At 38.5% G+C, this 11,911-nt stretch overlaps 1 protein-coding gene across 3 annotated transcripts in view; it reads left to right on the forward strand.

Annotated features, from left to right (window-relative positions):
* LOC111861525 (tyrosine-protein phosphatase 10D) overlaps positions 1-11,911 on the forward strand; it is a 154,301-nt gene that overhangs the window by 129,029 nt on the left and 13,361 nt on the right. For all 3 annotated transcript variants that reach the window (XM_023846174.2, XM_023846175.2, XM_023846177.2), the window contains exons 19-25: positions 1,162-1,321; positions 3,486-3,592; positions 4,807-4,917; positions 6,666-6,861; positions 9,458-9,626; positions 9,743-9,995; positions 10,524-10,781. In XM_023846174.2, coding sequence (XP_023701942.1) covers positions 1,162-1,321; positions 3,486-3,592; positions 4,807-4,917; positions 6,666-6,861; positions 9,458-9,626; positions 9,743-9,995; positions 10,524-10,781 — 1,254 coding nt within the window. The remainder of the gene's footprint in view (positions 1-1,161; positions 1,322-3,485; positions 3,593-4,806; positions 4,918-6,665; positions 6,862-9,457; positions 9,627-9,742; positions 9,996-10,523; positions 10,782-11,911) is intronic.

Raw genomic sequence — 11,911 nt, forward strand, 5'->3', positions numbered from 1 at the left:
CAGAGCCTCTTCTTTCCATCTTTTTCAGTCTACTAAGGCATCTTCTTCCCTTAAGAAATGTGTGAGATTATACACTCCACATTTTTATTTGAGATATAAAATTACAATAAAAAACTGAGTTTTAAGTTTGAGAGGCTTGTTTGTTTGACATTCTGAATTTATGAGCAATTGTAGTTTTTTAAGTGTACTTTTCCTGGATATGACTGTGTTTGAATAATTTTGTTATGTATTTTGTTTATATGCTATATCATGAACCTATGGATTGCACATTGACCGAGTGATCGCCACTTGTCAGTGAAGTTACTGCCAACTTTAGTGGATAGAGGGTGTTACGTGGTCAGCGCAATGAATCCCTACAGCCGTTAATTTCAGTTTTCTAGATCAGAGCCGCTATTTCCTTCAAATAGCTCCTCAATTATCGTAACAAGGCTGAGTGGACCCCGTTCCAGACCCACTACTTCTCAGAAAATTTGGTTGAGTTGGGAATCAGACCCGAACCTCTGGATCTGTAGCCAGGAACTCTGAACACTAGACCACAGAGGTGGTGGGTATAGTTCGCTTGCAGACAGAAACCACAGAGTTTGTTTCGTTTTGTTATGGATTGCACATATAGCCAAACCGTCTGTGCTGATAGGAAATGGTACACAGGAAAAAGACCTAAGGAATAATAGCAGTTCATCCAGGTGCTGGAAGACAGTAAGCAGAAAAAAGCTGTCAAGAAATCAGAAAAAGGATTGTGGGAAGGGGGAACAGACTGGGGACTTTTTATCCATAAACTCTTATAAAATGGAAATAGTGCTAGGAGAAAAAGAAGGTATTTGATCATAAAAGACCACATTTAAATTAAATTAAAACAATAGTCTTAAAACTTATTTACAGAATGCTCCATATATAAAATCCCTGGGTTCAACACAGCCTCTTAACAGAAATGAGTACCAGGTATCTTCCTGGTGGTAAAGGGCAGCCAGCACATAATGCTGACAACCTCACCGCCATCTGTGAGCCAGTTCTCTGTAAATTGTGGGAACCTCAATGTCTCACAACCTTATGAACCTCCACGACCTATGACAGGGATAGCTTTACCATTTTCTTTCTTCTTGTTATAGCTCTTGTAATTGTAATTTTCATGCTTAATCTGTTATTTTATTTTGTTATGTGCAGGGTTCTACACACACACAAGTAATTAACTTTAAACCAACTGAATTCTATGGTACCATCAAGATGCTAATTCCAGGAAAATCATACATTTTCCGTATTCAAGCAGAGACAAAGATTGGTTATGGACCTGAAGCAATTTGGAAGCAGAAGATGCCAATCCTCCGTAAGTACTGCATTTAATATACTGAGAAGTTCAGCCTATTATGGCATTTTTTGACAATAATTTAGTTGGTTGGCTGATCAAAATATAGTGACTCATGTGTTGACATTAACAGAGCCCTGCTGTTAAACTTCCTTGATAATGAACACTCAGGCATTTCCTCTAGTCACTGTACATTTGTGGTTGTTATCAGTCGGCTGTGTGCATTTCTTTATACTGGACCATGGTCAGGTACAGTATTGAACAAAATGTTCATTGTTGGATTACTTTAGATGAAAGAAATCTTATTACAAATGTATTCATAAATTCTGTCCTCAGTATCCAGATTCATCTTTATGTAACAGACTGTGTGTTACTGAATGTGTTACAGTTTTACAAAAAGTGGCATGAAACTATGTCAGTTGCAAGTAGAAAGTGGTATAAACTAAATTGTGCTGACATCCAAACAAGACACGTGTGTCTAAAAAAATAATTTGTCAGTTGTTTCAAGAAACAAAATCACTAAAGCATCAATTTTTGTGCTGTGAAAATGGTAGTTTCATCAGTACAAAATGCCGATGGCACACCAACTTGTATGATTTTTGTCTGTTTGGAGATTAGAAATAAAGATAACCATGCACTTTTGAGGACTTGCAGATTTAAACCCAGAAAACAGAAGGTGAATTTCATTATGTATAAAAAAATTTTGTTATTGTGAGCCAGGGTAGCTTAATCTGAATAGTGATAGGTTATATGCTTGACAGTTGCGGTTTGCTTCCTGAAAGGGGTAAGTGATTGTTCCCTTCTCTACAGCATCTAGACCAGGAGCTGGAATAGCATAGTCGATATAGTGACTTGCTACGGGCTGGACGACTGAGGGGTTGGTGTTCAAGCCCTTGTAAGGTTAAGAATATTCTCTTCTCCACATCATGCAGAACGGGGCCCACCCAGCCTCCTATCCAGTGCATACAGGGGGCTTTCTCCCCTGGGTTAAAGCAGGTGGGGCGTGAAACCGAACACTCACCTCAAACTAGTACCAGGGTCAAGAAAATTTGAATCTATACATCCACCCTCCCCGTATGCCTTAATGGCTTAGTTCTTAATTAGTTGAGCACAGCAACAACTTCACCTTGCAGCATGTAGACCAGCTCTGGGACCCTTCCAGCCTCATATCTACTTGGTATGAGGGTTCCTTCCCTGGGAGGGTAAAGTGGCCAGTGGCATGAAGCAGACCTCTCACCTCTGTACAGTGCCAAGGTCAAGAATGGTGGAGCAACACCTCCACTCCTTGATACATCTTCATGTCATAATGTCTGTTTTTATCTTTATCACAGAATTTGTTATGTCGGTGCAAACTGTGCACGATACATAAGGACACCACTTTTAGGAGCTGCTGCAATATGGGGTAACTAAAGTGGTTTTACTGTTGACAGTGCGGAACCTCCAGTTAGATCATGTGGTAATGGCTGATTTCAACACCAGCCTTGTCTTGCTGTATGAACAGATGGTAATAATGCCAAAAATGGAGGAATGAACTTTCAACCCATTTACTTACTCATATGGAGACTTGTCATTGAAACCAAATCACTTGCCATTCAACAGACATTGTATTTAAGAATTCTGTCTTCTGGGATATAATGTAATGTAATCCACAGAAAATCAACTAACATTTGAGAGGAACATATCACCTCCGTCTTGAGGGTTGAAGAGTAAACCAGGCAAGAAACTGGCACGAAGCAGGCAGTTGTGCTTGCTGCTTGCTCAGGCTGGTTTTTTTGTTTCTTTTACGGTTCAACCCTGAAGATGGAGGCGACATGTTCTTCCTAAATGTCAGTTAACTTTCAGCAAACTTCAGAGCATTATATCCCAGAAGACCACTGTCGCAACCTCATATCCTACAGACATTGTTTTGTAGAAGTACAACCATGCTTTCTCTTATTGTAAGGTAAATAGCAAGAGATATCTTAGTGGGTTTTATTTCAGAAATAGGTTCAGCAAAGTTGGTCATCAGTTGAGACACATGACATATTTTGTCTTTAACTGTTTTCCGTATTTTTCTGACTACATGATTTCCAGTTTTGTAACATTCTTGAACATGATCAAATATCCTGCTAAAATTTCACTAGAAGGAATGGTGAACAGTTCAGTACTTGACATATTCATTGCTCACTGTATTTTCTGTTGACAGCACCTCCAAAACCCCCTAGTCATGTGGTGCCAACTGAAGTTTGTCGCAGCTCATCCACTGTTCAGATTCGATTCCGTAAGAACTACTTCTTAGATCAGAATGGAGCTGTGAGTAAACATAAATTTCACTGAAAGAAAAACTGTACTGTAATGTCGTAAACTCTTTAAGAATGTCTTAAAACAAGCTCCGTAGGTCCAAAGAGGACAGAGCTCAACACATTTATGTATGCTTTAATTAAATTAAAACTGGAGGTGTTCAGGATAATTTTAAAAAAATGTAAGTTGAAACAAAAACTTTTTAATGGAAAAATATTAATTTATTCTGTATTACCAAGTAACTGAGGATGGTAGGGTTAATGAAATTACAGTAACGCTGGGACTCCATGTACAAACTGCGGGAAGGATCTCATACAAATATATTATTTGAAGTACATTAGATATTATGCACCAGTAGCATGGCTGTGTCAATCATTGACCACCATCCAAGCACTTTTTGTTTTATATGTTCAAGGGAATGTGTTTATTGGTTTCTTAGTGTGTGACATGGTAAATCATCAGTATAATGTTGAAGATCTGGTCAGCTGTCCTATGAATTTATTCTTTGCCCTTGTCCTGATGAGAAAGTGCCTGCACCGAAGTGAAAGGAATGAATACCTTCACAGAGTAATGAAGAACGAATTTTTCATGTAGTGTTTCTGCCTTTATATGTTGTCTTATATCTGGTTTTGTAGTATACTGTAGGAAACAGAGTGGCGCATCTGCGCCTCTGAGGATGATTCTTTTGAATCAAAACATGTAAGGTGAATAAAGACTTAAGTGTTGTAAATTTGTGTGTCACACTGGACTGAAAATTATCCACTCTGTAATTAATAGTGTGACGGACCAGAATGAGACAAATCACACTACTCTAGGAAACTTTATCTTGTCCCATGCAGGATGTCTTTTTTTTTCTTTAGCACAACCATGAATAGGCAGTGTCTTATGTCAGGCCATGCCTATTTCTTTCCATATTCTTGTTGCATTTAATATATTTTATGCCTCAGATAATTTTCTGACTACACTTTCATCCTAATTCATTTTTAAATTTCACTCTTTGTTTTTTAATACCTAGATATCATTTGTATATTAACATTCTTAGATTGCTGTTTTGTCTAATGTGGAGGTAAATAGGTGTCAACAGGATTAAATCAAGTTCATTTCATGAATAGAGAAACTTTTGAATTAGGGTGTATATGTGACATATATAAGGAATGCACTGTTACTTGCTTGTACCCATGCACCTGGCCTTTTTCCTTGTACAAGTTGTGTTTATATGATAACAGGTGACCATGTATACAATTATTGTTGCTGAAGATGACTCAAAGAATGCTTCAGGACTGGAAATGCCGAGCTGGAGAGATGTCCAAGCATACAGTGTGTGGCCACCGTATCAGGTAATAAGAATTTGATTTTGAGGTTCTCACAACGGTGACTAGGAAGATAGAATTCTTCAGTAAGGGTCTTTTTTATTATTTCTGAATTAGGATTTCAGATGTTATTACATGAAGAGTGTAGAATTTATAGTCAATTGGATATTTACTATATTTACATTTTTACTCTGGAACATTTCTGTTTGGTTTGACAGTGAAAGCAATAAGGTAACGTGTTGGACTGCAGTTCTTACGGTTCTCAACATGGTCCGTGGAGTAAATTATGGTTTAATGCTTAATGCTGAAGGTACTGACTACACAAGTCATAGCAGTTGAAGCTTAGTTTTTTCCATGGTTTATGCTGACCGTCTTACAGTGTATACACTTTTTCACCTTATTCTTCACTTCCACACTACATGTTTCAGCACTAATGTGCCATCTTCAGGTGTCTTTATGCACGTTAAACTATTGTACTGCATGCCATAATTTTTTTAATTGCTAGTGGGGTGGGACTAAGTCCCTTTTACTGCGGCCACTTCTGGCCTATTGTACCAGCCCCAGATGATAGGTGAGGGTGATTGTGGAGCAATTGGTGGAATGAAGATTGGCAGGGGAAACCGAAGTACTCGGAGGAAACCTGCCGCAGCGCCACTTTGTCCACCACAAATCCTATTTGACCAGACCCGGGATCGAACCTGGGCCGCTGCAGTGGGAAGCCAGTGAATAACCGCTTGAGCTATGGCGCGGCCTGAAGCTTAGTTGCTTGCTACCCTGGTTTTCATGATTTCAGTTTTGAATCTTGCATAAAACTGTACACAGGTATGTGTTATTTCGTCACCATTTTTGTACATATTGAATTTTTCTCTTATGTATCTTCAGATTTTATAACTATGGTACAAGAACATGGGAAACTATATGGTTATTCCTCCATATTCAAAATTCACTATTCACAGTCTCACTTGTTGTTATTACAAGTTTCTCTGGAAACATTCATGTGGTGCATTTCTATGAATTTTGAACAGTGTCTCAGCATCTAACATGTTATTTCACGATCCATGTCAGTGCACCTTGCTCCTATACAGTATCATTGTTTGAGGTTCTTGGGAAAGGAAGATGGAGTGATATTAGCAATGTAAAGGCTATTAAGAAAGAAACGAGAACAATGCATAATTGATGTAAAGGTTCTTGACGTTATTTGAAAATTTCACTTTTTACTATCATCATGAATGGGGGAGACGAGGAATGCATATAGGGTATTGGTGGGAAAGCCACAAGGAGAGAGACCACTAGGAAGAACAAGGCGTAGGTGGGTGGACAATATTAAAATGGATCTTAGAGAGATAGGATGGAATGGTATTGATTGGATTGATCTGGCTGAGGATAGGGACCAGTGGAGGGCTCTTGTGAACATGGTAATGAATCTTCGGGTTCCATAAAATGCTGGGAAATTCTTGAGTAGCTGCAGAATTGGCGGCTCCTCCAGAAGGGCTCAGCTCCATGAGTAAGTAAGTACTATCATCACAGTAATATATTTTTTACAGATAAAGAGGTATGTATGTGCACAGAGTATTTCAAGACATGGAAAGTGGCCATAAGAGAAATAATATGAATGTTAAAGTGATGACACAGTCCATATAAAGTGACCAAACTATATCAAATCTAAAAAGTAATTAATCCCTTTATGAAAGTCTTGGCCATGAGAAAAAAGAAAGTTACATAGTTATAACCTGTGCATTTTGACTCTAATATTTTGATGTTCTCACGAATTTCAGGTAATGGAACCATATTACCCATTCAAGAACTCATCAGTAGAAGATTTCACAATAGGTTCTGAAAGCTGTGAAGGTCACCATTCTGGGTACTGCAATGGTCCCTTAAAGTCTGGTTCTACATACCGTGTTAAGGTGCGAGCATTCACAGCCCCTGACAAATTTACAGACACCCACTACTCATTTCCTATACAAACAGGTGAGTTTGCTGGGTTAACATTTGAGTGTATGAGTAAAAACAACACAGGACGATATCAAAGAACCTTCTTCTCAAGAAAGACAGGCGGCACAAGTTCGGCCCCCGTCAAGAAAGGCGATAAGAGAAAGGACATGAACCTATTTGGTTCATAAATTCTAACTTAAATAACAAAAGTTTTAAAAAACTTTAATATACCAAGACAACTGTTGTAGTTATGAAAACTATGGATTTTGTACACATTGTGCATTATAAACATTGTATGTGTATATATTTTAACATTCAGAACACCCATTGTAATAGTGATTTCCAAACAGTATCGCTGTCCCTCTGATGATGGTCTATAGGGACCGAAACATGTAAGGGTGTTAAGAATTGTAGGAAAAGCTTCAACAGTCACACTGGATGGAGTTGTTTTAGCTTTTATAGTATTGTGACATGTTGACCCCTACCTCCCCAGCCGCACGTAGTGGTAACATAACGCTCGCGTAATAGGCGAGTAATCACCCCGCATCCTGGCAGCTATGCGCGGTGACGTCACGAGCGGAGCCGAAGATAGCCGAGCCCCCGCAACCTGGTAACTATGCAAGGCGAGTCAACAGCGGTGACGTAACAGGATGACGTGGCACTCATTATGCAACAAGCAAGCACTGCAGCTATATAAGTGAGCTGCACAGTGGCTGCGAGTCAGTTGTACTGTAACAGTCGCTGAGTTTTACTGAGTCAGTCAGTGAGTCCTGGAGCTACCGCCGAGTTAGCCAGCAACTAGTCAGTGGTATTCTGGCATTTGGAGTGTACTAATTGTGATACTGCAGATAGCAGTAACTGTAAATCTGTAATTTGGGTGATTGTAAGTGCGAATGTGAAATAAAATTCGCTATACAAAATACGGCGTGAAGTTATTTGTCGCGATATACGCCCGATACGTGACAGTATTATACCCATTTTTAGTTGATATTTTCCCCACTTTAATAGTTTTCTAATGGCAGACTTTTTCTCAAACATTTTACTTCTGTGTAACTCTTTCACTGAACTTCCTTCATATAATTCGATAAGAATTTTGACAGTTATTTGGCTTTTTCCAAAGTAAGTAATGTTATGACTTACTTTGTATGAGTCTTAGTCATATTTTTCATATTCTTTTTATTCATGGACATAAAAATTTATTGGAAGTACTTCATTTTATCACACTTATGTTTAAAGAACTGGGAGGTTTTTCTTTGCAGTCAGTGTGCATTGTACAATATTAATGCATTTATAATTTTGCTGGAACTATGGAACTGTTCCTTGAAGTCTGGTAATACTATACCCATGAGACATGAGGTTCACTGAGATCTCGCATAAATCTGAACTGAAGACAATTTCATTAACTTGTAACTTACATTTCGTACCTGAAGAACATGCAGTTTCATCCGATTATTGTCAGTATGAAATCTGTCTTGTTTTATACTTTCTTTTTCTCTTGGAAATTTCTGATCTGAATGAATGTTGAAACAACTAAAAATACTGAATATTAGCTGATATCCATGTTTATTACGAGGACAGACAATTACCAAGTTATTACCACTGTTATATGTTAGGTCCTAAGCGTAAGAATAGTAAACACAAATTATATTGAGAAAGCAGTCTTCTGGGATGTGGCACCGTGTAGATGTGGTGTTAACCGACGTTTCGGAGGGATGTATTGCCTCAATCTTCAGGGTAGAAGAAAAAATAAGAAAATCCGCTTGTACCAGTTCTCACGGTCTCTTCGTTTGTGGATTTTCTTATTTTTCCTTCTACCCTGAAGATTGAGGCAATACATCCCTCCGAAACGTCAGTTAACAGCACATCTACATGGTGCCACATCCCAGAAGACTGCTTTCTTCATAGTCACTGCCATGAAAACCTCAAATCTCACACGAACTATATTGTCGAAAGAAGCAGCAGTACTCATACAGCTGCTGCCTAATCAGATTTTATGTTTTAAGCACCAGCTACATCAACAGAATAATATACAAGCCACATACATCTTAGCATGCTTGCCGTATAGCTTCACTGGCCAGTTGATGCATTGTGCAATGCTGGGATTACCCTGTGAGCAACACATTTGTACCTATGAATGAGTGTAAGCATGCTTGGCTTTCCAGAATGGGTAATAAAGAATCAGTATAAAGTATACTGCAAAGCTATGAATGAACTCTTAATGTGACATTTACTCTAGCCACCCTTAGACAAGTTTTTTTTTTTTTTGTTGCAAAATTCAAGGGTTCTGTGGAATCCGAATTCAGCGTATAAAGACATATTAATGTTTCATGAAAAATGTCTATGGCTGTTTAGTGGTTGAACATATATGGATGAACAGAATTTGGTCCTTGCCTGTGTTCCAAATTACAAATATGTTAATTCCACTAGACCATGTGTTTGTGTTTGAGAACATTCAGATGTTTCTTGTTCACAGTATTACTTATAAATTTGCACAAAAATAATCAACTTAAGTGGACGTCGGTAGTTACTTACAGATTTTGCTGGTCTTTATATGTAAAAGAAGTGTTTCAGTAAGAGTAAGCATCTTGACTTTTTCTCTCTACATGTTAATTGTATGTCTTTGTCTTTACAGATCAAGACAACACACCTATTGTGCTTGGTGTGACTATTCCATTGGTGTTACTTGCCATGATTTTTATAGTGGTTATTGTGGTACGTAAGAGGCGATTTTCAAGTAGGAGAGCAACAGAAGCAAGAGGAAATGACAATCTTTCCTTGCCTGACAGTATTATTGAAACAAGGTAAAGTATCATATGATCATCTGCCACAACATTTATGTAGCAATGTCATCATAACAAGTTTGCGTGTAACCTTCAGCTTGCCTAATTGTTATTTTTTTATTTTGGGTTTCCTATAGCCGTCCAATCCGGCTGGAAAACTTCTCGGAGCACTATCGCATGATGTCGGCTGACTCTGACTTCCGATTCTCGGAAGAATTTGAGGAGCTGAAGCATGTTGGCCGAGAGCAGCCATGTTCGGCCGCAGACCTACCTTGCAATCGTCCCAAGAATCGTTTCACTAACATTCTGCCATATGATCACTCTCGCTTCAAACTTCAGCCTGTGGATGATGAAGAGGGCTCCGACTACATCAACGCAAACTACGTGCCAGTACGTAAACACAATAGCCATGATAAAGCTGTCTATCATAATATGAATAGGGCATCATATCTAATCTTTATTGCTTATTTGTACATTTAGGAAAGTACTGAAACAAGTTTATGGCTAAATTTGGTACATTGATAGTTTAATATATTGTGCCATGAGAGATGGCTACATTTCTTCAGTGTAGTTTTATTTGATTACAAGACAACCTGAGTCCACAATCTCTCTCCAAAATATAGAAGTACTCTTTTTCTTTTAGAAATAATATGTTGGAGAATTTTTTAATTTTGAAGTCTGTGAAATATTAGTTTTCTTGATAGGGGCCTTACTGGTCAGACAGGTTTCATTGTAGTTCAGTATTCAGTAAGCAACAATTGTGTACGAAACAAAACTGATTTCAGTTTCCAAGATAATGTAGTCAGAATAATGATATATGAGAAAGTATCTGCAGTGTCTTTGCACCAGTTTTTTTGTACATGATTGTACTGTAAGCATCACTTGATTTATACAGGCGAATTTGTTCTCATTTCATAGGGTTATAATTCACCTCGAGAATTCCTCGTGACACAAGGGCCATTGCATTCCACGCGGGATGACTTCTGGCGGATGTGTTGGGAGAGCAACTCTCGTGCCATAGTGATGCTAACACGTTGTATTGAGAAGGGGCGTGAAAAATGTGATCACTACTGGCCTTATGACACAATGCCAGTCTATTATGGAGACATCTCTGTACAGATACTCAATGACAGCCACTATCAGGACTGGAGCATTACAGAGTTCATGATGTGTAGAGTGAGTGTCACCCTTTGTTCTGAAAGCGGAAGCTGTCTTGGTGACTTTAACATTGTAATGTGGGATGCTGTAAAGTTGCATGTGATGGTGACCTTGCCATCTGTCACAGAATGTTGTACATTGCTCATACAGTAGTTATAATTTGTAGTATGAAGCTTAGAAGCTATTCTTTATAAGGATTATTGTATGCTACTTGCATGATTTGAACACATGTAAAAAAAAAAAAGTAAAGCTATCCCTGTACCAGGCCCTGAAGGCCCATAGGATTGTGAGACGTTTAGGGTCCAACATTATCTAGACAATCGGCTCAAAGATGGCGGTAAGGTTGTCAGCCTTACATGCCGGCTGCGCTTTACTTCCCAGGAAAATCATTTAATTCCTGGTACTCATTTGTGTTAGAGGCTGAGTGAACCCCAGGGCCTAGTGCAGCTGGAAGGATTACGTCAACTGAAAAAATCCAATGACCTCATTGTGACTTGAACCCGCGACCTTCCGGCTTGTAGCATAGTCCCTCAACCAACTACACTACCGCATGCCCCCTTTGAACACATGTAAGGAAGGGGGTAAATCTGTCCCTGTGATGCATGTATTGTGTACAAAACTACTGAATAGGTGTGGAACAGATCTGGTATTTGACATCTAGACTGAAAGTTGTCAAAGAAATTTAAGAGTCCATATCTTATATGAAACCTGAATCAGATCTGGTATTTGACATCTAGACTGAAAGTTGTCAAAGAAATTTAAGAGTCCATATCTTATATGAAACCTGAATCAGATCTGGTATTTGACATCTAGACTGAAAGTTGTCAGAGAAATTTAAGAGTCCATATCTTATATGAAACCTGAATCAAAATTATTAATATTCTCAAAAATGGGCTCTTGTATAAAAAATAGACACACCATATACAGGGTGTCCCAGGAGGAATGGACCAAACTTCGGGAGGGTGTTCCTTATGTTAAAGTATGCCGATATAACCCAAAACACCTATGTCCAAAGTTGAACGGTTACGGAGATAATGGCCAGAGAAGTGTCAAACTTTGACCGGTGTTACACACTTGTTGATTACAAAATACATATTAAAACTGGCAGGAATATGTGGATTCTGTAATGTTAATAATGTACGTAACAT

The sequence above is a fragment of the Cryptotermes secundus genome, unplaced genomic scaffold (assembly GCF_002891405.2).
Source record: "Cryptotermes secundus unplaced genomic scaffold, Csec_1.0 scaffold1059, whole genome shotgun sequence".
In the NCBI taxonomy this organism is placed as follows: domain Eukaryota; kingdom Metazoa; phylum Arthropoda; class Insecta; order Blattodea; family Kalotermitidae; genus Cryptotermes; species Cryptotermes secundus.